Source organism: Aphis gossypii, chromosome 1 (genome assembly GCF_020184175.1).
Source record: "Aphis gossypii isolate Hap1 chromosome 1, ASM2018417v2, whole genome shotgun sequence".
NCBI lineage: Eukaryota > Metazoa > Arthropoda > Insecta > Hemiptera > Aphididae > Aphis > Aphis gossypii.
This window is the reverse complement of record NC_065530.1, coordinates 55,928,988-55,956,899: the sequence shown is the minus strand read 5'-3', so window position 1 is coordinate 55,956,899 and position 27,912 is coordinate 55,928,988. Positions and strand designations below refer to the sequence as shown.

General features: G+C 28.4%; 2 protein-coding genes across 2 annotated transcripts in view; one reads left to right on the top strand and one right to left on the bottom strand.

Moving 5' to 3' along the window:
- LOC114127068 (PCI domain-containing protein 2) overlaps window positions 1–27,912 on the bottom strand; it is a 564,778-nt gene that overhangs the window by 138,635 nt on the left and 398,231 nt on the right. The window lies entirely within an intron of this gene.
- On the top strand, window positions 89–27,688 carry LOC114127081 (lysyl oxidase homolog 3). Its single transcript, XM_027991210.2, has 8 exons — window positions 89–459; window positions 8,095–8,241; window positions 8,399–8,604; window positions 9,000–9,084; window positions 14,496–14,741; window positions 19,867–20,125; window positions 25,762–26,014; window positions 27,001–27,688. The coding sequence occupies exons 1-8, from the start codon at window positions 225–227 to the stop codon at window positions 27,121–27,123; spliced, it is 1,554 nt and encodes a 517-aa protein (XP_027847011.2). The 5' UTR covers window positions 89–224; the 3' UTR covers window positions 27,124–27,688.

Here is a 27,912-nt window from a genome sequence, read left to right as displayed (position 1 = left end):
GTGGGCGACAGCTGCAGCCAGTTGTGTGTGAATTTTTTTTCTTTTCATTTAACAATAATATTCATTCTAGGATTTACGTGTAATTGCTAGTGATGGTGGGAACGAAAATCCGAGACGACATATCGATTTCGTCCTGTGCACCGCACGACGATTGACACAGTATCACGCCCGCTCACCGCTGAAACATCAACCGGTCCACGGCAGTTTGCATAATATAACACAACATGGTCACCGCCGCCACGTCGAGTTACCGCGGTCGTCGTCCGGCCGCGGAGATCTTGATGGCTATATTCATGCTGGTGCTGGGGCTGTTGTCGCTACTTGAGCCGACGGTCGATTGTCGACGAGCCGTCAAACACAGACACCACTGGAAAGCGAACTTGATCAAAAACTATTTGAAAAATCACAAGAGCCTCGAGGGAATGGTGAGACTAGTTGACGGCGAAACCGAGTACGAAGGTACCTAATATTATTAGAAATAATAATTCACAAATAATTATAATGTGCGATTGCATAAAAGCTAATGGGTTAATGATATGAGTAGGAACAATACACTCATAGCAAAAATAATTTAAAGATATATTTTTTGGTAAACGTGTAATTTCATATTGATTTTATACCTTTATTTTAATGTTGATTTTAAATTTTGTTTTGAATACGTTACCATAAAATATTATAAGATATCATTATTTAATGTAAAACTAGTTTGTACTTGATCCTTTTTTTGAACTTTTTAAAAAAAAACATTTGGTTTTATTAATGAATTAACTATTTGGATATTGTATACCTATATTGTTTTTAAATTCTAAACGAAATTACATTGAAATTTATAAGCAAAAATTAAACTATCTTTTTTAAAAAAGTGTAATTATTATTGGTGTAGGGCGAAAAAAATATTTTATTGTAGCTTATGACAAGTCATAAAAATATCGTTATTCAAACAATTCAGTGTTCTTTTAATCATTAGGTTTGTAGAAATTTGACTTTTAATATTTTATAGTTGTTATGATGTAATTTGTTATTTGTTAATTTAAGTTAAAACACGTTATCTATATATTTTTATCCGTATCACATTCCAATGGTGAAAAATAGATACTCATACACAAAATAATTAACTTAACTAATATTATATAGGGAAAATAGCAGTGGTATAAATTATTGTTACAAAATACTAATTCAGTACTAGATAATAATATAAATGCCATACAGTTTCTCATATTAAACGCCCAGGACAGACCTCATTTATTGAGACGTCATCTGTTGTGAAGCAAAGTAAACGAAGCTTCGACCGAATGATATCGTGCGAAATTTCGATTATAATATTGCAGTCAATCAGGATGAGACAAATCGTTGGTCATTACTGAAACCTACTTATATTTATATAGTTATATATATATTATGTAAATAATTTATAAACCTAGCCCAATAACAATAACAGTATAATGATAACAATACAAAAAAACATAATAATAATAATAATAACAAATACATATAGGCTATAGCCGCTTTTAGCTATATTACTAAATAGGAAAATGTGGAATTACAATATTATATTTTAAACGGGAAAGCTTTTGGATGAAAAAATCAATTTTTAGTTCATTGATGGTTTTCATCAATTCATGCAGGGGGTATTACACGCATAACTATTTACTTCTATGTTCAAATAACATTTTTATTGAGTTTATTGTTAGATAAAACAAGATTACGAATAGAAATATGAAAGGAAAACCGATTTCAGAATAATTCAGGATAGTAAAAAATATTTCTGGCAATAAATTTATACTTACAGAAACTATAAATCTAATCGCAAACGATTTTGTCTCTGTGTTTCGAGTTACAAAGTAGATAAAATTGAATGTGCGTACGAAGAAAAATAATTTATTCTAATTTATATTTAAAACTTGATTGTTATGGAAATCATACCAATCCATATTTATACAAACCAATAGAACGTACCAATATGTAATACGTGGATTTTGGTGCACCACGTGTGTATCATTAACCAGTCAGAAAAACATCGATGGATGAAACCTAATATTATTTTGTTCGATCTTTCAACAACGATAGTAATGTGTTATAATTATAGTTAAAATAAAGAAAAAAAACAGCCCTTTTGAAATCGGCCGGAACACCGCAGGAGAGTCTAAGCGTGCCGAAAACGCGTTTTCCTTATTTGGGAATGCGGTGTTTGTCGAATACACGTCATATCGACACGTTCACAGAGTTAATATTCCACGGGCAGGTGCATACATGATATTACGTAATGAAGTAGTCGTATGGGATTTTAGACCACTCGGATAATCGCGTGGGCTGAGTGTTATTATTATACAGGCGCCCGTCCCGTCGTCGTCGTCGTCAACGCCGCCACCGCCGTCTGCGGCCGACCGTCACGTTCCCCGTCTGGTATAAAGTGTGTTTCGTCAATCGTAAAAAAGAAAACATATATTATACTCTCGATTTTTATATTATATATTAAATATAAACGTATAGACTGACACGACGTCACGCGTTATCGACGGTTCCACGACCGTACACGTGCGCGCCTCGCCGCTGTCGTAAAACGTCGCGACGTTCCATAATTCATCAATCTTTACGACGGCCTTATACACGTTAGGTACCTATAGGTACCCATCGGAGTAAAATAATTTTGTTCGGTACCGTATTATTATAGAATAAAAACGTATTGCAACGTTCGTGTAAGATGCATACGAATACAATAACATTCACCCGTCGGTCCAGAGTCTGATTTAAAGGCATATTATACAGAGACAATCGGATCAACAGACGGATATATCTTTAATTAAAATACCCAGATAATACATTTGCAGAATCAAGCACAATAATATTAATAATCGATGTATTAAATCGTTGTCGTGCATAATTGATGGATTTTGTGCCTCGTGGGCTTATCAATTACTTTCACAATATGTCAGATAATAATTTTAAAATGAACAGTATGAAAGATATTGAATCTTGAAAACCCTTCAAATTTGAAGGGGAGACTCTTTGATAAGTACCTATGCGTCTGTGTCTGTACCGTAAATTATTTTAGTGCGTTTTCGATCGTTAGGGTTTTGTCGAACGCGAATGTGTATCATACATATATAGACCGCGTTTTAATTGTACATCAGGACTATTGCTTTACGGCCAATAATTCGTAAAGATTTATAGGAACAATAATACTAGAACGGCTACGATTCAATAGTCGAGTCGCGTTGTGTTGCGAGCGAGTAATTAATTGGTCTAATCGAAAACGCGACGGAGCAAATTGTACATTATTGAGTATAGATGAGATAATAGGTACCTATTTGTACCACAATATTGTACGCATTATATACGTAACTGAAATTAACATATAGTTTAGACCTTAAATCACCGTGACATGTTGGTGATTATTATTTATTTATGTTTCCAAGTATAATTGTGTGTTTTTGTTGTAGGAAAAATACTTTAAACATCGCCAAAGATGATAAAATCTTATAAAAAATGATGTTATACAATTATCTTAATAAATACTCAAATTATCCGAGAAAAAATATCTGAACATATTATTTTTAATATATTAAACTATCTATAGTAAAATTGAACTTGAATGAAGTGACAATTATAATAATAAATGGAACATTTTGCTTCTTTAAAGCAGTTATATTTGTTACGGAAAAAAAATATTGACGTAATTTTATGAACAACTATAAAAATTACCATGCATAATAATAGCTTTTAAAAAATCTTCTATTTTTCCAATAATATGAGATATTATAATACAAGTACTAATATATTATGTAGATATTTGGTTATTTTTGTAATTGTAAATTATTTGGTTTATTTTTAAAATCTAGTTTTTGAATCACGCACTGGATTTAAAATTTAATTTTAGGTTCTGAGTTTAGTGATGCATATTGTATTGATTTTACATTGATGCTTTTTTTTGACTGTCGTCACCTTTTAAAAATAGCAAAAATACTTTTTCAATCAACTTTGAAAAAGGTTTCTGGTAAAAAATTTGATTTAGTTTAAACTTTTTATTTTTTATTTTTTTTTGGTGTTGGGGGAGGGGTTTAAGAAGGAGTCAAATTCTCAGTACTTTTTATTAGTTTTCGACAGAACCTTATCTTGTTATAATTCTAAAACAAATAATTGTAAGAACACAACATTTTTTTTAAGTAGTTATATAATAAATTATTTTCTATAAATGTTATAATTTTAAAAAATATTTTGTCTCTTTTTGAGCTACTTATAGACAGTTGAAATAGTTGATTATTATTTTTTTTTTAATTTTAAATATCAATAAGAAAATATTCTATGGTTAAAATTCTTAAAAATTTAATACGAAATCCCACATATATACATTTTTCTTGCATAAATTATCAAAAATACACTTACAATATATTTTAATATTCAATCAAAATTAAAATCTTAACAAAATTTGTGAAATTATGAAAATTAAAAACTACGATTAGTATTTTGTATTAAACAATTTATAAAATACTTAATTTTTATTACTAACGTTTAAAAATGTAATATAATATTCCTTATAAGTATTTCATACTATAACTAAAAGTTAAAAAAAATATACAATTACAATTTTTTTTTATGTACATAATTTGAAAAAGTTTAAATTCTACGAAAATTTTATATTTTAATAATTAATAGTAATGTTTATTTTGTTATAAATTAATAACATTATTCGTGGAACTTTTATAAACATGATATTTTTATGAATTTTACTTTATTAAAAAATAATATTTATTTATACTATGAACCTATTTTTACAATTTTACGGTATTTACAGATTTATAAAAATATGTAATTAAATTATGAGTTATATAAGTTAATATAGTATATTATTATTATTATAATAATTAAATTCTAAAAATAAAATAAAAATCATATTTTCGGGAAAAAATGATTACATTAACCTACCGTAGTATTAAAAGTAAATCTATGACTTCAATAGTTATATTACTTATATCAACTAATTATGTTATTAAATATACTTAGTGACATAGGCTGACAGATCGTCTCTGCTCACAATTGTTTTGAATATACAATGATATAAAATTGAATTTAAATTTAACATAATTATAACCGTGACCCAATCACATCTAATGTACAGCAAAGCAGCACCCACTTGACTACTTTTTTTGTGTTTCTATATAGACTAAAAATATAAAAATTATAATTTATCTATTATCTACTCGTATATTATGGATTTTCAAAATTGTGACTTTCTCTAACTAAATTAATAGCCAATAATGAACTTGAATTTAAGATTTTCAAATAAATTATAATTTTTATATTCTGTATTACGATATTATGCATTATGCAGAATAAATTTGAATGTATTTATGTTCAATATTTAATAAATAGTTTATCTTCTATAAGCGCTTATAGTTAAAGGAGCGGTAAATATTCGAACATTATACGTTCGTAGGATGATAAAATATTTCTTCACCTCACCACCTCACACCACTAAACTTTTAGCGATTACTTATATGATATATAGCTACTAAACTATTTGATCAATAAATAAGGTAGGTAGTACAAAATTTAAGCAAAATTATTCTGAATTATTTAGGTATTTTCGTCGATGACGGTAGGTGAATAACAGCTTAGAAAATATAGAATTTAATAAGTATATAGGTCGATTCATTCAAAATTCTCACCCCCATTTTCCCATCAACGATTAATTTATTCAAACTTTGGTTTTTGGAAGTTCTATATATATATATATATATATAAAGATCTATTTTAAAAATCTTGAAATTATCGAACTATTTACATTTGGCATCACTAAAATATTGTCAATTCACCGTACTCATTAGGTATATATTTTTATATTATCATCTTGAACCAGATATGATACTCGGTACACAAAGTTAAATAACTAATAACCTACTCGTTTAAATTTTGATTTTGATACGTCAATTTTTTCAGAAAAATGATCCACTGAATAATTTACAGTAGAAAAAAAGATATTCATTTTGAAGATTATATGTTTGTACTTTATATCAACATAACACCCCTAATGACTTAGGTTATATAAAATATCTCGAGAATTTTAAAATATAAATAATATAAAATGCAAAATAAATAAATAACATAAAATATGTATTTGTTCAAAAAAATTCGAAAAAAACAGATTTTTAAAAACTGCATTATTAAAGAAATAAGGGTTGAACATGTTTGGTGAATTATCCTGTATTCAGTGTATATAAATATATTACGTAAAAAATTAATCTAATTGAGTAAAATATTTCATGGGTAACCTTTTAAAAAGTGTATAACAATCGATTGAAGAAAAATTTCGTTCGTTTCTTTAACGACTAACAATAATAATAATATGTATTTACTTAAAGTGACATTATTAAGATATGTTATAAATTATGAGCATAATCTGCATATTTTGACTATTTAAAGTCATAAATTCCATTGTCGCGACTAGTATATTTAGATATAATAAATTTAAAAGATTGACAAGCTAATAGAAATATAATATATTATACAGATAAACGAGAAACTAGATTGCTGATCAATTAGAATTTGATACAATATTAATGATTGTGCTAAACGAAAAAAAGCGGGTTTGGGAATAATCTGCGGTGAATTATTCTTTGTGCAATATTTCGTTTGTTTTATAAATAAAAAAAAAAAAAAAAATCACCGTTTACTATCGTGTACAAAACGATACAGTGTAAACATAAAACAATAATATCATTGTCGAATAAAAACGTGCCGGTCTGCTATTGGTTTCGAAGAAATAAAATGGATTTGCGTTCGTCGCGCGGCGGAACAACAGAGCTAGACGACGTGTGCGGCTCGGCGCGGACAATTGATATAATACACACATACACATATATATATATGATATTAATATTATATTTATCTCGTACCGGAATCGCGGACGTTAAGAGCATATAATACAATCACTGCGTACGGGGCGGGTGTAATCGAAATACGATTACGCGGTCCTGGTCGGTCGTAAAAGCCGTCGCAGTTGGTCTCACACGAGCAATTCGATTTTTATAATATTATAATAATAATATAATATTGTAAAGTAATAATAATATAATCGCGAGGTGAACCTAACCGCTGGTTACGATGTAGCGGTCGTAAATACGGAAAGGCGGGAGTGCCGTGTATCACAATCCCATATGGTATTATTGTACGATATGTTTTATATTCATAGGTACCTCTATTATATACGGCTCGCGCATTTAACGATATACCTACACAACTCTCACGGCTAATAGCATATTTTTACGTCGGTTCAACAATATCGGTTTCCGTTATTCTAATCACTCGTGTTTCAATTGAAAAGTCCTATGTGACCGACGTGTACGGTGTTTGTACGTATAAGTCGCGCGTAGTACGATGACGTTATCGATTACGCATAATAACATTTAAAGCATCGAGAAAACGTAGCGTTTCTTTGAAAATACGATATTCAGTGTATTGTTCTCTCGAAACTATACATGACTAAAGTGTCGTTGATTACAAGATCACAACGATGTCACCATTAGTTTTGAGCACCTTCTTTGAATTTTTTCCTCGAGTCAGTACCTATTTAGAGTAGTTTTCTCGTTGTGTTTTGTTTTGTTTCGATTGTTGACTCGAAATCTGTGTCTTTTAGTTGCAATCTTCAGTTGAGCAGTTGAGATAACGTGCAAAAATCATTCAGCGACAAAAATGTTGAGGATTAAAATTACGAGACTTTTTATAAGTTTATTTGAGTGTTTAATTTTTAAGTTGTTTAAAAGATCGCTCAACCATAATAATAGTTTGTATAATTTATTCTTCAACCATTTTTTTTTTGGCATTGGAACTTCGAAATTGTCGATTACAAAAAAATCAATATTTGTCGAAATCAAACATTATAAATACACACTATTAATAAGTACGTCAAGTTAAATGTTTTCTATCAATATATTAAACTATCGTGGAATTATTATGGTAAATTAATAATTATATAATAACGATAATTATTATATATTATTATATAAAGTACTTTTCGAAAACATACACCTTATGCGCTGCCGATTATACGGTTGGTTACGGAGATCTTAATTTTTGCTTTTATTTTTATTGTTACAGGTAACGTGGAGATCATGCACCTGGGTAAATGGGGAGCCATCTGCGATGACGAATGGGATGCGCGAGAAGGCCAAGTAGTGTGCAGACAACTCGGTTATAATGGGACTTCGAGGGTCACGCATAATTCGCACTTCGGTCAAACTGCCAGTAATGATGATATAAATGTTACATTATAAAATAATGATTATATTACGATGATACTTAATACATTCTATTGATATTGATATTATTATTATAATTACTTGGGGATGAGAACTAACAATTGTTAATAATAATAAAATTACTGTAATTGTTTTTTGCGCAGGAAAGTATTGGTTAGACAATACTCAGTGTGGCGGTCAAGAGATGGAAATTTCTGAGTGCCGGTTCGATAGTTGGGGCGAGAATGATTGTGACCCATCCGAGGCAGCTGGCGTAGTGTGTGGTTCTCCGGAACCAGAAAAGCCCAAATACTCTATGCCTGCAGTGACGGTTTCGGCAAAAAAAGTCATCCGGAAGTACAGGATCAAAGTAATCGCAATTATACCCTTCTATTCATATATAAACCTTAATCATATTAAGGGGTTCACCGTATATATAATGTATTACTGATTTTGAATTTAATTTCACTTTCCGTGGAAATTGATTCTTATATAACGTGACAGTTTATTGGTCTTATAATTATATCGTATTAGGCTAACGTCAAATTCATTACTGATCCTCAAGACTATTGTACGATATTGAACTTTTGATAAGTTTGAAAAATATTATATAATAATAAAAAAATTTTATTGTTAAAAATATTTCATATAGGTACATAAATAATTATACTTTAATATGGTCATTGTTTTAGATTCATAATAAAGTATTAGGACAGTAGAGAGTACACGTATAGACAATGGTTTTATTTTATTTTTCGTGCACAGGACACTTCGGGATCGGACATTGAATTGCGATTGGCTGGAGGCAGGACATCGGAAGAAGGCAGAGTTGAAGCAAAGACTAACGATGGTATGTCAATACATATAATTTTTTAATATCATTTAATAATGATAGTGAATGATAATTCATTTGCTAAATATTATATTTTAGTTTATCGAGGAAAATATTACAACGGATATAATATAATATATTGTATATATTTTGTATATTGTTCTGACGCTTGTTATGCAATTAATTCGAAAATATGTCATTGGTAAATATTTACAGTTCGTTAGTGTTGTTCATTATTCGACTTAATTCCAAAAGGGTAGTTTTTAATATCTTTTCAGACATTCAAACAATTTCTACGCCATTTGAACAAAAGCGCATATTTTTGTACATTCTGTGCAGTACCTATATATATATATAACGGCATTTAACACTAGCAGTACTACCAATAATAGACAAAAAAAAATATTTTCCAATTATTTTAGTTTGTTGAATTTTTTTTTTTTTAAATACAATTTCTTTACGTCTACCTATTTGTACAGTCCACTTGAATTGATTATTTGATTATTTCTGTTGACATGAATCGTTTTTTTATTAGCTCATTCGTATAAAAGCCGGAATGTATAACGCGCAGACTATTCTCTTTCATTATGTCTTCAATAAAGAAATCATAAAATATAAAGTAACTATAGGGTGAAAGTTTTTTAAATGTATTTTTTTACGACGCGTAAAAAGTTATTTAATACATTTTTAAAACATCTACATTGTTTTCGACAAATGCATCAAATATTCAATGCAATTAAAAAAACCATTAATTTTAAAGTGATAACGTAAAATTATCTTTACCAACTATCATGATTCTTAAAATATAAATTATTTTGTGAGTTACAGTATAAGATAGTGTCTCGTTTACGACTAATATCGTTTCATCAATAAATATCGCAATAGCATTTTGAAGGTAAAATAATAATTTTGAAATCACGTTTTTTGTTCAATCCAAGTTTAATATTTGTAATTATGTGAATTATATGGACAGAATACGAAAGAAATATTAAAAAAGTAAATAAAATATGATAAATCACAACGGGGTGGTAGTATAAAACAAAATAAAAGCACCATAACGTTGAACGTTATTCGGAAATAAAGTAGATAGCTTTTTTAAATGTTGAAACAATTAAAAAGTGTTGAGCCTCTGCAACGTAGATATTAGTTAATTAAAAATGAATGTCTATTAAATTTATTTTGTTTGGCCATAAGCCTAATTATTATCAACAAATGCAATTTGTTCCCTCTCACAACGCTGACTAAGTGTTCTTGTCGAACTTCAAGCGTTAACTTAATGAATATATAGTAACGTTACAGTGTATAACTATTTATTAAGGCGATACTGTCCCCCTATCCGCTTTATTCAATGAACAAATTTACAATATATCGACCATTACACGATGGCTTATAAATCTACTGAATTCTGCCTAAATGATCACTTCCATAACAAATATCTCATGTGTTTAACAAAGTTCAAATCCTTTGAAAATGTTTATCTACACGTTTGATATTGAGAGATATGTATCACATGTCTTGACAAAATACGTTAAACATTTTATGGGAAATAATATAAAATAATGATGTAATAATAATAATAATAAAAAAAATACAAAACAATTAGGTAATAAAATATTTTCATACATACATCGAATAATAATAAAATTACGACGTATAAAAACAGTATATAAAATGTTCTTTTGCAATTTTGATATTTAAATTCATGCAGAAAATGATTGTTTTGAAATATATTAGTACGCGTACTGTATAAAGTGTTTTATATCTAATATAAAGTCGTTTAAATCAATAATAATAATATATTAGTTGATAGGATAAATTAATCATTCGGCCGTTGATATAAATTGAAATTACCACTGTACATTGAAACACAATGCAATAAGGAATTTGCATAATTTAGACTTGCACAGATTTTGTCTAACATGATAATGTTTTCATCGCATCGAGTAAACGTGGTTATCCTTTTGCCCCAACACACACACATAGATACAACAGAATTTTAATACAACAATAATATAATATTGTGACACGTTTCAGCCAAAAATTATGGATGCATCATATTACAATAATAAATAAAAGTTTCACCCTGTCACTGAATAGCGAATGCTAATAATTTATACTTTAATAACGCATGTACCTCCAATGTTTAACATTTTTAACAAACGCATATTATACATAATATGCTATAACGTGTAGAACCAGTATTGCAGTTATTTGTTTTGAATTTGAAAAAATTACTATACTTATAAGAACATTATAATTTATAATAAACAATACTTTCTTTACCATGTCAATATAATATACATCAGTGTCCAGCAAGTTTATGAAGCATTTGTGAATTAATCGAGTAAGCTTAAATATCTATGATTATATGTCACGTGTCATGGTTTTTTGATGCAAAAAAAAGTTTATACAATAAGTCACTAACAAATTAGAAGTTAAATAAATCATCAATTTTCATACGTTGGTTAATACTCGAATCTTTTGATCAATATACGTTAAGTAATTAACTTGAACTGAAATCTGTATTTTTATGAGAATTTCAAATGTACAATGTTAATTATAATAGGGTCTTAAAACAAGCAAAAATAATAAAAATACAGGATTTTGGTTTTCGGCAATAACTCTGACTAGTATACTGCCGACCTCTTTCAAAGCCATAAAAATATGTCAACGTGAAAAACTATCGAAGAAAAAACCAATTTCCAAAACAATACCGCTGGAACGTTAAATTTTATTTACAGTCATCTGTAGCGAATGTCTTTGATGTGTGGTTTTAGGTACCAAAATTCTGGTTTAGAGTGAGATCGATCGATAAACGATGATAAAATGTCGCAATATAAGTTTTGGGCTAGGTAGACAGCGTTTATTGTGGTTCCAAATAATTATTATAATTTATAAATCACCTATATTTGTATGAAAAAAATTCCAGAGCCTTTCTGAATTCCTGAACAAGTAGTTGATTGCGAGACAAGTCAATATACTACTAAAACGTATTTGTAGTTGTTTTATTTAGTATCGAAATTTAGTAGCCAATCGATGTTATTATTATTGCAATGTTGCTATTAAAGTTTGAAACGGTATGATTCATTAACTCTATATAGGTATTCTACGGAATACAATAAAATTAAGGACTGTGACTTTTTAGTTTATATTTAGTGTATAGACTATAGGTATATTGTATACTAATCCGTATGATAAATAAAAATCTGAATTCTACGTGAATCATTTAAAAGCGCTAAGGTGTGCGTATGTGATCTCCGAAATTTACAATTTCAATAACAATATTTATCGAATATGTGTCAGACCGGTGGTAAATCCGATAGTCTAATATATCGCTAACTTTTTTGTGACTCTGATGATGTCTATATGTATATGATACATGTTGTCTTATAGATATGCTCAAACACGGGCGGGTGGTGGAATTTCTTGATTGAGTTTTATTTATACTTCAGAACACGCGGCGTCACCATATAGATACTCTTGCCATCACGAGTTTTCCACGGCGCTATATATATATAGCATATTATACTTTCCAGAAGTTTTCGTTAAATTTGTTCAGGAGAGAAAACTATCGAAAAAAGCACATCGGATAAACATTATAAACCGAGACAAACAAAAGAAATTTGTCGGCTGATTTGTACGTATATATACGTCAGCAATATAGATACTCATATTATATCGGTACGCCTTATATCGATGACGTTTGATCCGGCTGGTGATAAAAAAAAATATAATAAAATATATATAGACAACAAAATATAATATTGTGATATTATAGTGTTATAACGAACGCAGAAAGTTTCATTTCGACGGAAAATTCGATGGCAGAGGCCGAGTTATCTTTAAAAGAGAATGAAAAAAAGTAAAAGAAAAGCTCGAGTGGAGTGCGGGTGGGAATCGGGTTTTTCTCGAGCGAGTTGTGTAGATGGTTTCGAGGTGGTGGCGGAGGATAAAAGAGACTGTGGGAAAACAATGAGAACGGAATGGTGTGTATGTGTGTGTGTGTATATATTATAGTAGTAAATTCTAAAATGTTTTTCGAGTGTTTGGGAGGGCATGGGCATGCGAGAGGGTCGTTTTTGTTCTTATCGATTTTCAAAAAAAAAAACCACTAGCTCTATATTATTACACAGAGACCACCGTTATACATATATATTATTAAAATATTAGACTTATACAGTATAGTAAATTATTATAGAGGTGCGTGTGTCCTTTAAATGTATATTGTATATACAGAGTGATTCATTTTACAGCTAATATTTAAGACTTCTGTTGTTCGATTTTTTAAATTTTGTCATCAAGAACGTATATTTGCATATAACGCAAATAACGTCATAAAACTTTATTTTAGAAAAACAAATCTAATGTTTAGTGGTTTCTTTTATTCAATAGTTTATCTGTAATTCTTACTTCATTATCTGATTTGGAACATGAATAACATTTTTGTTTATAAAGTTTTTTATATACAAATATCAATTAATGATTTTTTTTCTTTTATACAAAGATAATAGGTAGCAGTACAATGGTTAGTAATGCCCTGTGAGATCGAGCGTCATTCATTTGGGCAAATAACCCAAAATGTACACGAGTAGAGCATTTATCATTTGGACGAGAATTTAACCGATTATTTCGGCGATATTATTAATTATTGAATTATAGAAGAGTAACATATCTATACTAAAATTTTACAATTTTTTCAATACTTATACTACCATTAAATAATAAATAAAATAAGCATAGAAATAAAATATCATCCCGCAGCTGATAGATGAAAATTATTTTAAAATGCTCAAATCCAATTTACAAAATATATAAAGTGAACTATAAATTGTTATATTTTATTAAAACCCTAAAATGGAGATAAAACATGTGGCTTTTATAATCTCAATATGTATAATAATATGAACAAATTATGACATTTATTTTGATGATAAATGCACTATGGGTAATATGTATATTTGTATACATACTCGTAAGTATATAGAATAGCTATAATATTTAAAACGATATTCGCCAGTAAAATCCACACCAAAAAGTTTAAATTATTAATACATAAATATTAATTAGTTCAATATTTTTATTTTTTGTTCATTGATATTCTTGTAAAAATATTTTTCTCAATAATTGATATTATGAAATCAATTAATGGTTGTATTGAGGACAAAAAAAAGGGGAAAAAATTAGTCATGGAAAAACGTACAGTAACAATACAATAGTGACTAGTACTTACTTATATTATTGGAATTCATTATAAAGCATACAAGTTGACCAAAGTATTATTAAATGTTCAAAGTTCAATAATAGACCCTATATTATATAAGACTCGAGTATTATATTTTTCGTTTGATAGAAAATAATATATTATATTAATTGTTTTAATCGACGTGCAACCTGTAAGTATAGTGTTTTTAATTTTCATGTCACTGTAGGTTGGGGTGTGATATGTGGTGATGGGTTCGGAGTGCTTGAAGCGTTGGTCGTGTGCCGTTCCATCGGGCTTGGGTATGCAGCAGCCGCTTTCCAGACAGACAAGTTTGGAGGGTTGGATCTTCCTGTCGTGTTGTCGACAGTGGAATGTGCCGGAAACGAGTCGTCGCTTGCTGGTTGCTATCATCAGCACAAGGCCACGTGTTCGACCAGGAAGGAGACGGTAGCTGCAGTCGTGTGTGCCCGAGGTGAGTGATTTTCGTCATTCCTACAAATCGAATCACTGCAAAAACGTTTTATCGACAATGATTATAATATTATATTATAAGACATAGTTATGTAGAACATTAAGTGTTGATTATATTATTATATGATTAGCAAGAGTATCATTTAAGTACGACGTTTTGCTAGTTAATCGGTGACTGCGATTCTGTTCGGATGGTAGTCAGTCTTGCGTGGAAATTGAAACGAGTTTATCGGTTATGTGTACCATTTCCGATTATTTAAAAAACAGATGGATTGGGTAGTGTATTTTTGACGAATTCAATTTTATTTCCAGGGCATATTTTAGGTAAAGTTATTTTCGATTCGATGGAATTTTTTATTCACATATTAAGAATGTTATATAATGTAATAAACAAGAATTTAAAATTATTCATTGTTATTCGTGGCATGAATGCATACGATTTGCATATGACTGTCTACTAAGGAATCCTATATTAAAATCGCATGTTTTTATTTTATTAAACTACTATAAAATATATTTATTAAAAAATTGTATATGTTAAGTTAAAAAATAAAAGCATAATAAAATGATTATGTCAATTCATAATATACCCATAGTATAATCGTTGAGTTGCCAGAGTCAATAGCGTGAAATGTACTACTCGTATAAAATATTACAAACTATAATGTTTATATAAATAGTAGCATCAAATGTATTGTTTAATTTTAAAGCAATGATAATAAACATTTAGAGGTAGAAAATTTGTGTTATTTAAATTATATAATATGTGTAAAACTGAAAACATAGTTATCATGACCTATATATTTGCGAAATTAATCAACGGCAAAGGTTTAATAATTGTAGGTATTCGGAGTGTACTTTTATTTTAATTCAGTTAAAAAAAATTTACATATATATATTATATAGTTGAGTACTTTACATAACCTACGGCAGGTACTTGTCAAATTTAAAATTTTATTTTATAGCAAAACAATCCATACAAGTATTTTTTTTAATTATGAAAAACATAGAAGTAAAGAAAAAATCCAACATGTCGTAAACAGCTTTTCATTAAGTGTCATTGAAACAGTGCTAAAAATGTATTACACACACATGTACGAATACGAATACTCACTACCCCTATATTTGTAACTGTAATATATATATATATATACATATATATTAAATTTATTAATGTTTTGTAATCAAAAGTGGGTAGAAATAATTTATTTACACTGAAATACATTGTGTTGTTGTTTTTTTATTGCTTTTCATCAGAATTTGCAAACTAATGAGTGTTTCATGAAATATAAATTTTCAGTGGGTTTCAACAATGCAACTGAAATTGAGATGACGAGTTATTTTAATTTACTTTTTTGAACCGAACATCATTTTCCACGATGTGTGCTAGGCGATATTCAGTGTTAAATATTGTCATTATCCCCGACAGCCAGTCGCCTATGGGTATTTTTATTTTGTTAAAATATGTTTACGACATTTGGATCGGATAAAATAATGTATATTTCACCCGAACGAAAATATTTAACGCTTAACATTACAACTATACAAATTACCAACTAGTAAAACGCGCTTTATTGCGTACCTATGCGGTCGACGACGGATATACGAGTCATTACTGTTTAAATTTACATTCATAATATTGTTTCTCAGAAATAATTTGATGTGTTCCTGTTATAGGACTTACTAAGTTTATATTAATGGTATGTTGAACAAAGTACCCTTATTATTTCAAAAACTATAAACTTTTCGAAAATATTATTTTTACATAATTTTATGTTCTTAAAAATAACATTTTCATAAAAGAATATAATTTTTTAATTTTAATTTTAATTTTTTTTTTTAATGAAAAACCATATTTTTAATTGATCACTCCAGTGTAGAACTTTTTTGGAGTACTTTGATACGTCATAAAAATCAAATTTTCGACCAGTAATTTATAAGTTATAAGTATTTAAAGTTTTAATGAGCGGAGTGGAGTTATACAACTCTACATAGATAGTAACTACTCAAAATTTTGTTTCTCTACTCTGCATCTCTAAACTTTGAATGTCTACTTTAAATTAATAAACTATTGAACCAAGATTATATTTGTACGGATCAAAATTTTCTGCTTCAGAATATGTAGTTAAATATGTATGTTGTTTGTTATGTATTTAGAAATTAAAAAAACTAAAAAAAAGAGATAACGATAATAAATAGATACACGTTTCTCTGAAAAATGTTGTTCTGTAATAACAAACAATAATGTAAAAGAATAAATTTTCAATAAAATTAGTGTTTTCTGAAATAATGAGTAATTTACGTTAAATTGATCATGCAGTATTGTACAGTATTGAAGGTTGCGTCAAGGTACCGGTATACCTGTTATATTATTATGTTGTAAAATGATCAAGTAATTTGTCCATAATTTCAGCAATGGGGTATGATTATAATAATATTATGATATATATAGGTAGAATAGGTAGATAAATAGAGCCATTAGTACGTTAAACTTAATGTTTTATGAAACGTATATTTTTATAACATGAAAAATTTCCTAATATAGTAAACGTGAATATAAACACTGTATAATATCGTAAACCGTATACAATTTTATAAGGGACGAATTTGAATCTTTACAATAAAACCATAATAATATTGTGTATAGAGTTCAAATAATTCTTGTAAATAAATTATGCATGTACCTATAGTGCATATATACTAAATGACAATTATACAATAAAGTAATCGAAAAAACGTTTTATTCGAATAACTCATTTATTGTAATTATGACACAAAACGTAAATACATTTAATATTCATGTTGTTCAATAAAAGAATCGCCTTGTGCGTGTGTTATACATATTGTGCAGGATGTACGATTGTATTGTATGAATTATTGAACTTATTTTTAAATAGTATTATGTTTAATATATAAATATATACTTTAATATCTTATACTTCATATTTTTTTTAGTAAGGATAAGGTTGAAAAACAATAGGTTATTAAAAAAAAAGTCTGACTAAAAGTTATCGGGATCGGTTACCTCCATAAATGGTGTACAAATTTAAGTATTTGGAAATATGGTCCTTAAGTATTCTAAAAATATACAAAATTAAAAAAAAAAAAAGTTATTATAAAATGAATAAAATATTATAGTGAGTGTGTTTGGTGAATCAACTATGTATATATTTTAAAAATGAAACATTGATGACAGTTCGTTGTCATTTGGGTTTTTTTTATTCACCGTAATACATGGTATCAATTATATTTTATTAACAGCTGTCATTTCGTAAAAAAAAAAATGTATTTCGTGTAATATTATTACGATGTAATAATCATATGATTTATCGACAAGGCGATGCTGATATGACAAACTCTTGGTGGAGAGGCAGCAGTCTGTAGTGGCGGCTTGGCGCTCCGATAACTACGTTATACTGCCATGACTGACGGACGGTGTATTAAATATGAATGGCGACATTGGGACGGGTCCCGTAGGTTCTTAAATCAATTATTGACTATCTCCCTTGGCATATAATTTAAAACGCCCGAAAGTGGCCAATCGGTCAGAATTAAATTTCCTCGGTTTCGTGTTTTTATTTTCACGTCGATATAATAATATACACACACACACACATGTATGCACATATATTCTATATGGGTCATCGGCAGCAGTGGTGACGTTTTTGTCGACAAACTTTCTAAAAGAAAGAAACATTTGACGGTCCGTAGCAAAAATCACCCGACACACAGCTCCCAAACTTGTTAAGTTGATTGCTTCCTACGAGCATCCTTTTTTTCTTACCTAGGTTTTTTTCTTTTTGTCGAAAATGTCCCCGGATCAAAAAAGATGTAAGCGTATCTATATAGATGACTTAGATATTCGGGTAGGTATATTATGCATAACGAGATAGTTTGAAAGTTTTTCGCCGCAAAAATTTTTTGGACGGGAACGCTTTTTTTACCCTAACTATATTTTATAACGTGTCGGTTTTTGTGTTGTGTATACTTTATCGGGTTTTTAATAATAACTTTTTCTCTGCTAGGTGGTTACTAGTTTTCTCTGGAAAGAGTTATAAATTATATTATTGAATTCATCATTATTATCGTTAATAAAACAATATACAATAAACTCATTTATACATACATATATATATATTTTTAATTTAAACCATGAAACGTTACTATTAAAACTTAATTAAAATTTAAATGACAAATTGATAATAAATTCAATTTATTTTGTGTGCGATTTTCGTCCAACAATTTAAACAGTGATCAAAATATTGGATATTCGTGTATGTACTTTGAATAACACATAATATTAATTAATTTTTTTCGTTAATTTGTAAATATAGCTTAAATACTTATAATTTGTATAATTATTATACCAATATATTTTATTGAGCTGTGAGTATAAGGAGCAATTTTAATTTTGCTTTTTTTTCTTCAAGTGGAAAATGTTTTTATAAGGGTATCATTGCATTTTGTTTAAGTGTACAAAAGTGCTCCATAAAATTAATGAAAGTGTTCGAATGGTTGGCGAAGGTTACTAATGATATTTAAAAGCTTTTTACTGGATCGCTGTTTTCAAAGATCATCAAAAACAAGAATTTGGTGAAGAAACCAATGGTTTTAATTAAAAACTTTTACGTTGGAATTACCGGAAACGCTTTTATACTAAATTTCGGGATTACTTGTCTATAGGTTACACCTGGTATACTGTGACATCGAACTATATTAGTTTAGGGAATCAATCAATTAATTAATTGCCAAGGACAAAAAATATAGTAATCTGTAAATTAAAGCTTTGCCTAAGGAAAGGAATAAAAGACGAAGTAATAATAGTTTAAAAAAAATATATTATTGATGAGTTCATTTGAGTTTCTTTTTTTTTCACGTTAGACGTTAGTTGACTGAACATTAATGTGTTTTTCAATTTACGTTTTATGGACATGTTAGTTCCAATCGTTTTAATATAGTTTTTCTTCAAGTAAAATGTATAATATAATGTACAGACAAATCGATACCTATTGATATATTTTTCTTTTTCATTGTGTAAGAGTTAATATATTATATTATATTTTATTATACAATATAATTTGGACATAAAAATAAAAACAAATGACAATATCAATTGTTTGTCTCAGAGATGGCAGATTTGGCGGTGAACGTCGACGAACTGATCAGATCGGCATACTTGGAGGACAGGCAGATGTACTTCTTGCAGTGCGCCATGGAGGAAAATTGTCTGGCGTCGTCCGCGTACGAGCTCCGACGGGATGAGATCGATTGGCACCTGATCACCCGTCGGCTGCTGCGGTTCACCGCGAAAATCACAAACGTCGGCACAGCTCCGTTCCGACCGGCAGTGCCCAAACATCTGTGGCAGTTCCATCAGTGTCACATGTACGTGTTAGACAGTCTATGAATAAACATGACGAACAAATTATAATAATATACAACATTATAGTTATCAAAACATGCAAATACTTTAAGCCACCAGCACCGCGTTTTGAGCGTTGGACAGAGACCGATGTCTCGCCTAGTTATAGACTTTAAATTATGCGTTTGATTGAATTTCGAGAATTTTTTTTATATTTTTAAAACAAGAACTTTTACACTCGATGACCATATCATCAAAACACTCATCATTGTAGATTTTTTTATGGCATTTAATAACTACCCCATAACGAATTTCGCAATGCAAATACATTTTTTCAAACGATTTAAACGAACGGAAACTCGGAAGAATGAAATATTTAAGAGATAATATCGAATTGTCATTATTTCATTCAACCGTTTTTTTTTTCATTATTTATGTAGTAGGGTCATGTACATTCAATTCGATTCGTAAAAGGTATAATCTATACTTAAATCTTAAGTGACATTGTTGATCAAAACAATTTACTTATCAATTTCTTCGTATAATCTACAAGTGTAATTTATTTTTTCTGTCAGATATATTTACTTGTTTGTTACATGATATTAGGTTTTAGTTTAAAATCAGTGTTCTGAGCTCGTTCTAGTATACTTTCCAAGGCGAGATGAAAATGTTCGTTGAAAAAAAAAATGTGATTAATGACGTTTTAAACTAGGCCGTCTCCCGGTAGTGGTCAAACGTGAATCCGATCGGTGAAATATTACGTTCAATCCGTTACAACCCCGCAAAATAGCCAATTGTACTTTTATAGTTGATGGGAAAAATGTGATTTGATAAAAATATATTTTGGGATGTCATGATTTAAAGTTTAAAAATTGTTAGTGTAGATTTTCACAAATATATTTTGAAAAATTCATTTACTTGCTATAGTCATACGTTAAATTATATATTTTTAATTAACTGATACTTGAATTTTTTTTAAACGTAAATTTATAAGTTATTTTTTTACTCAAATACTAACGCTTACTATCTTTTGATTAAAACTATCACGGTTTGACTACCGACTATAAGGATGAATGATATATTTTCGAAATGTGCTGCTATGCATGTGATCAATTTCTGACGGACAGTAAGCTGTGGTTGTGCAAATGTAATATTGCAGTTGCAAAGATTTCATCTTAAGAAGCATACAAAATACTGACTTACGATATTTGTTGAGCTTTCAAACGGACTATGTTCACTATAGTCCTTTTCCTGAACGGCAATAACATTTAAAATCGAAAAGATAAAAAGGTCACGACGATATTATTATACTTCTACGCACTAACTTATTGATGAGCTGCACAGTGACCTAGTTTTTTAGTTACGATAATTATTAAAAAAGAATACGATTGTTTTTGAAATAGCAGCTATTTGCAAATACAATGTTGTTTGTAAAATTAACCTATCTTCGTTTTTATAATATCAGTTGAAACTCACTAGTATTATTTTTTAAGCTTATGTTAATGTTTTCCACGAAATTTCCATAAATTAAGAATGCATAAACGAGTTGTAATCATCGTTTAATTTCTTTTTATATTCTTACCATTTTTAATTTTTGTCTTTGAGATTGTTTCGTTTGATTTAATAATTTTGGTTGATCAAAGATTATGATACGAAAAAATTTACATTACAAACGTTTTTTTTTATCTCTTTATGGTTCCTTTGTTTTCTCTTGTATCATTAAATATTTACTATTTTTATATAAAATAATTTTTTTTTTTTTATCTTGAAATAAATATTCTTTTAGGATATTTTTTTCAATAAAAATATAAATATATTATAATATAATTATTATTATTATGTTTTATATTAAGTTTTAAAAATTTGATATGATGCAAAAATGTAATTGAAGTACATTTGACGTATATATTGTTCATTTACAATATAAAAATATAAAATACACAAATTTAAACCATTTATTAAATAAATTAATTGTAATTGATATTTTTTTTATAAAAATATAGCAATGAAATAAAATTTAATCAATAAATTCAGAAACGAGAATATATTAGAAAAACAGTATATCTATGTTTTGTACAAGAGAGAAGTAAAAATAATGATTTATATAAGAAAAAAAAACTATACTTTTTATAAAAGTTAAGACGTCAATAAAAATATAAATTAAATTAATGAATATAATAGAGAGATCCTTCAATTATGATAGTCTTAGATACATTATATTATTACATAAAGGAAATATTAGTCTCAGCAGAGAATAATTAGGTTACTTAACAAACCTTCTGAATATAATTAATAAATGTTTGTAATCGAAAAAACCGTAAAATTGTAAAATTCATAATTCTATTTTCACCGCATATTATTCCATTTTATATGAAATTCAAATGAAAAAAAGTTTTAATTGAAAAACATTTTAATATTACCATTAGAATTGTTTTAATCGCGTAACATAAAGTTGTAGTTTTTACAATTACGAAATAAAATGATAAACAATAATAATATATATATATATGTATATATATGTTGTATTAACAATTATTATTGTTTTCGAGAAAATTAAAGTTTAAAATGCTCTAATAAATAAAAACTAAGCAAATTAATTCTCAGAATTTTAGCTCTAGACCATAATAATAATTAATCAGCGTGTACGATAATTACCTAATGTTTATCTTCACTCAACGCCTGTAAAAAAATAATTTAAATAAAATAATAAAAAAAAAGTACGAGTGTATAACTAAGGGTAATTGTTGAGTAAATTAAAACAGATCTTAAACGAATGGTGGTCATGACAGAATATTATTAAACATTGCGAACGATATTGATTTTCGGCGGTAAACGGTATTGGAATAACGAAAAACGAATCACTTCAATATCAAACACGATATAGTTCACGACTCGTCTTCTCTGTAATAGGTATACCTACAGCTATATTACACGTTTCGATGCTTTCGTCCCGAGATCAAAACATAATCCAAAACCCTTCCGACGAGTGGTTTTGGAAAGGCGGAGTATTGGGCCGTCTATTTTCGTATGCCAGAGAGAGACTAAGACAACAACTATAACAAAGGTCTGCGGACTGATTATAATAGGAAGAATTGGCGATAGCGCGCAGAATTTCGAACAAGAAACGTTAGTTGGACGGTTCGTTGCAGGAAAACAAAATACAATAGTTTTATCATAATATACAGAAAACATTATTACGCGTACTCGTTATGTAATATGGCAATACCCATACTAATAATAAAAAAAAAACCAAATAAAATCCTGTGACGTCCAATTAATATTAATTCCACCGTATATAAATTATTATTATGCTCGAGTGGCGTCCGCTTCCAGTCACACTTTACAATTTAAATACAGAACGTAAAATGAAGGACTGATTAATATAATTAACTAAGCGTATAAAAAGTATTGTTCTAATAAATATTTAATAAAATCATTTTAATATTATAATCATAAGAGTTAACAAACATGTAATACTTAGCTAATAATAGTTTTTAGTTATTTCTATTGTTTTTTTTATTAACTATACATGTACTTACAAAGTAAAGGATGCTCATTTACTTTTCTTCAGTATTGAAGTTAATCAAAATTTATTTTTTGGAGTTTTAAAATAAATTTCTAAACTATAATTTTCAAATTGTTGAAACTTTTATATTATATAATGAGTATCTTGTGGTGATATAAACTTCTGTTTTACAAATGAGAATTCTCTTTTTTGATGTTTCAGATCCAGAATAATGAATAAAAAATACAAAAGCTATGGTAATTTAAAAATACTAGTAACTGACTACTACTATTAAATAACTACTTGTTCAAATTTTGAATTAAGTTCATCAACTTAAAACAAAAAAAAAAAATAACTAAATAAATTTACAGTAAAAATGGTTATTTAAAAAAAGTTCTTATCAACACATGACATTTTTTAAGTAGTATAATACTTTTCGAAAATCTTAAAATATAAACTTTAAGTACCTATAATAAATATTTCAATAATTAAAATTTAAAAAAGTTACCAAAAAAAAAAAAAAAAAACATTTGGTTAATTGTATACATCAATTCACCTTTACAATAAAATAAAATCATGTTATATTGCCTTATAATTCAGTAAAAAATAATTTAATAAATTTTTGATTTTTAGAATATTATAAACTTACTTAAGATTTATAATATAATATTAAAAAATAAGTTTATTTTTTTCATTATAACGTTATCTATTTTGTGGTGTTACAAACTTCTTTTATTCGAAATGGAAAAACCCTTTTTTATTTAAATTATTAATCTGATAATGAATAATAGTTTTTATGATATAATTATTAAAAAATATTATTATAATATAATGTATTATTTAGACTAGTACTTATTATACTAAGAAACGTTTTACAAATTATTCAATTTTAATAAATTTAGTGTGTAATAATAACTAACATTTTCAAACTTTCCAAGCCTACTAAATATCTTTTTTTAATCTGTCATCGTGAACTATTTCCTTTATTAATTAAAGCTTAATAACTCAGAAACTAAACATTCAAGTTTTAATTCTTATATACATGGAAATGAAAAAAAATCTTATTATTTCAATAATTTAGAATAAAAAACGGAAGTTCTTGTTTTAAAATAAGTCATCTGAAATACCTCAAATCAATTTTTAAACTGCATAATAAAAAATATATGTATTTAAAAATATGGTCCTTAAGTTTATCTAGTAATTTAAAAAGTAAAATTTGAATATTTTTTTATCAAAAATTGTAGGTTAGCTTGTTTGGCGAGTTGCCCCGTTAGTATACGTTAAAGATTGATTTCCATTGATGGCGTTACGGTTGATTAAGTTTTACGACGTCCGCCACAATGTACATATATGATTTACGATAAAAATAATACAATATAATGACAGCACTAATACATTTTTATGTTTGTTATTATTGCGGTTTTCTATCAACAAAATGCAGTCGATCGGGATTACCACTGGGGTTCGGTTTTTTCAATTGCAACCATCAGAACATTAATCTGTAGTAGCACGAAATACAATTTTTTTTTTATATAATCTGGCTTTAAGATCATGACACAAATAGTTTTATACATCCAATTTTATGAATTGATACCATGTAACATATTGTTAACAAATGAAGACATGTTCATTGAGATGAGAATTCAAAATTTACCATAAGAAATCATAATATAGGCGGTACTCAAAATAAGCAATTTTGTTGACGAGTTACTACATCAGTGTTCTATGTTATAGGTACTCCCGACACGATTGTGTGCTAAATCAAAATTTACCAACATTAACTGTACCGTTGGTCGGGGAAAGATAGAAAAGTATAGTTATACAATATAGGTAACTATATTATAGGTTTGCATACGTTGCTAGAGATATTTTTTGTGGTACGGTATGTATGATTTTCTGAAGATTCTACGCGACTTATATCAGTAAGGATTTTTTTTAGGCCGTTTATGACGACAAAGATTGGTACCACAATTTTTTCAGTTTTAAATTCACATTGTAATTATTATTATTTTATGATTGATTTTTTATATAATATTTCGTAATGCACGCTAACAATAATAATTCAAGATGAAGATATTTGTTTGGAAAAGAAATCTTTTCTATTCTACACCTAATTATACATCAACGGTAACTATAATAATAACGTCTTTGCAGGCATTACCATAGCATGGAAGTGTTTGCCACTTTTGACGTGCTAGACGGGGGTGGCATGAAGGTTGCTGAGGGACACAAGGCGTCATTTTGTCTGGAAGATAATCAGTGCACGGACGGAGCTAAGCCGGCCTTTGCGTGCGCTGATTATGGTGACCAAGGAATATCGGTCAACTGTTCGGACATTTACCGACACAACATCGACTGTCAGTGGGTGGACGTGACTGACCTAAACCCAGGGCTGTATACACTAAAAGTAAGAATGTGAACAACCATGAAACTCATGGTAGGTTACGATTTCTATCATAATAATTAATTTAGTAGTACAATTGCTGGGTAAATTTGATATCGTAATAGAAAACACTGATTTTTTCATGATATGAATAGTCAGAAAAAAATATATTTCTAACGATTTGATGTGATTAATCGCCTTGTGTAATTATAATTCATTATTCTGTGTGTTATTAAAAATAATCAAGTTAGCGTCTAAAAAATAGTTGTATACGTATTAAAAAGTTAAGCTTTCTGATGGTAACGTTTTCTTTGTTTTGCTTGATCGATCGATCTTCCCGTTTTCATAATATTATGTCATGCATATTCTGTTACTGTTAGAAATGACGTGACAAGGTAAATAGTTTTATGAGGAATACCTCAAAACTGTTCAGTCATCGACCAGCAGCAGTGTAATAAGTATTGTAAACGCGTGTGACTGAAAACGGTCAAATAATGGTTATTTTTTTTTAGTTTATATTTTATATATAAAATGTAAAATATATAATATATAAACAAGTATAAACGGATTATAGATTTCGCGTACCCCTCTACCCTCCCTCCATGACGCTATTTATTATATATTACTGGAATGCTTTCACCACGATTATCATTGCATAATTATAGGATGATTAATCAATTGATATTTTTATGAATAAATTATACATATTTCAATACACTATACGTTAATACACTTCTGTGAGTTTCTGTTTTTGTCAAACGTCCGTAAACGAAAATAATTTTCACTACTACTGCAAATCTATTTAATAATACGCTGTCGTTGGGAAACACTTTTGTTTTCGTTAGTCGCCTACCAATTTCACTGTCTTTCACACTCGTTCGCAGAGTACATATTATTATTATTACATGGTATTCTGTCCGTGACACCGCAATCGAATTGAATCGAACAAATACAATTTAATAATGTGTTATACATTATAACGTCATGGTACGATGTTTTTGTCGTTACAGGTGTCTGTTAACCCAGAGCACAAAATCCCGGAGATGACGTATGCCAACAACGCGGCGGTATGCTCAATGTTCTATTCCGAGACTTTCGTGAAGATCCACGACTGCGTCCTGCAAAATCCGTAACGAACCGAAGTTTCGTCAACACCACCGTTCACATCGGTTAAAGTTTATATTATAAATCCTTATCAGAGTGCATTCGAGTAAAACAATACACCTACTCGTATTTACACAATATTATAAGCGTATTACGAATATAATAACGATGCACCGTACCACGAAAATGGGGCCAAATTTCTTATACAATAATAATTGTACATAGCACTTGTGTTCGTAATCAATAATTATTTAATTTTGAATTTTCCGCAATTGCCTACAAGCTTGCACATCTAGTCGTTTGTATACATGCGTCGACTTTATACATGACATATATTATTAATAACATGATTTGATGTTTTTTAACAAATCACACAATATATTATGCGAATAATTGCTTACGTATAGTTTAAATAACTCAATCATTTTTTTTTTTTTTTTTTTTTGTCGAGTTTTGATATTTCATATTATCTCAACCATATGATAGAAACGAGCACTTTGTAATGTTATAGTTACCCAGTTACCCATACCGTAAACATTAATATTGTAAGTTTTCAATTTAATAAAGTTAATTAAAAAAAAAATTGATTTAAAAGTTTTTACTTTATGTTGACGTCAACCAAGAAGTAGATAGAAGTAAAAACTTATTTTTTCCTTTTGTAAATCATGATTAGCTAAAGTTTTTGAACTTCTTGTCATTAGGTAAGTATTTATATATTTACCATTTCAATTTAAACAAATTTATCTGACTATTTTTAATAAAATAAGTAATAAAGTTGTCAGAGTCACTAATGTTAAAAATTAAAGACGATAGGCTTG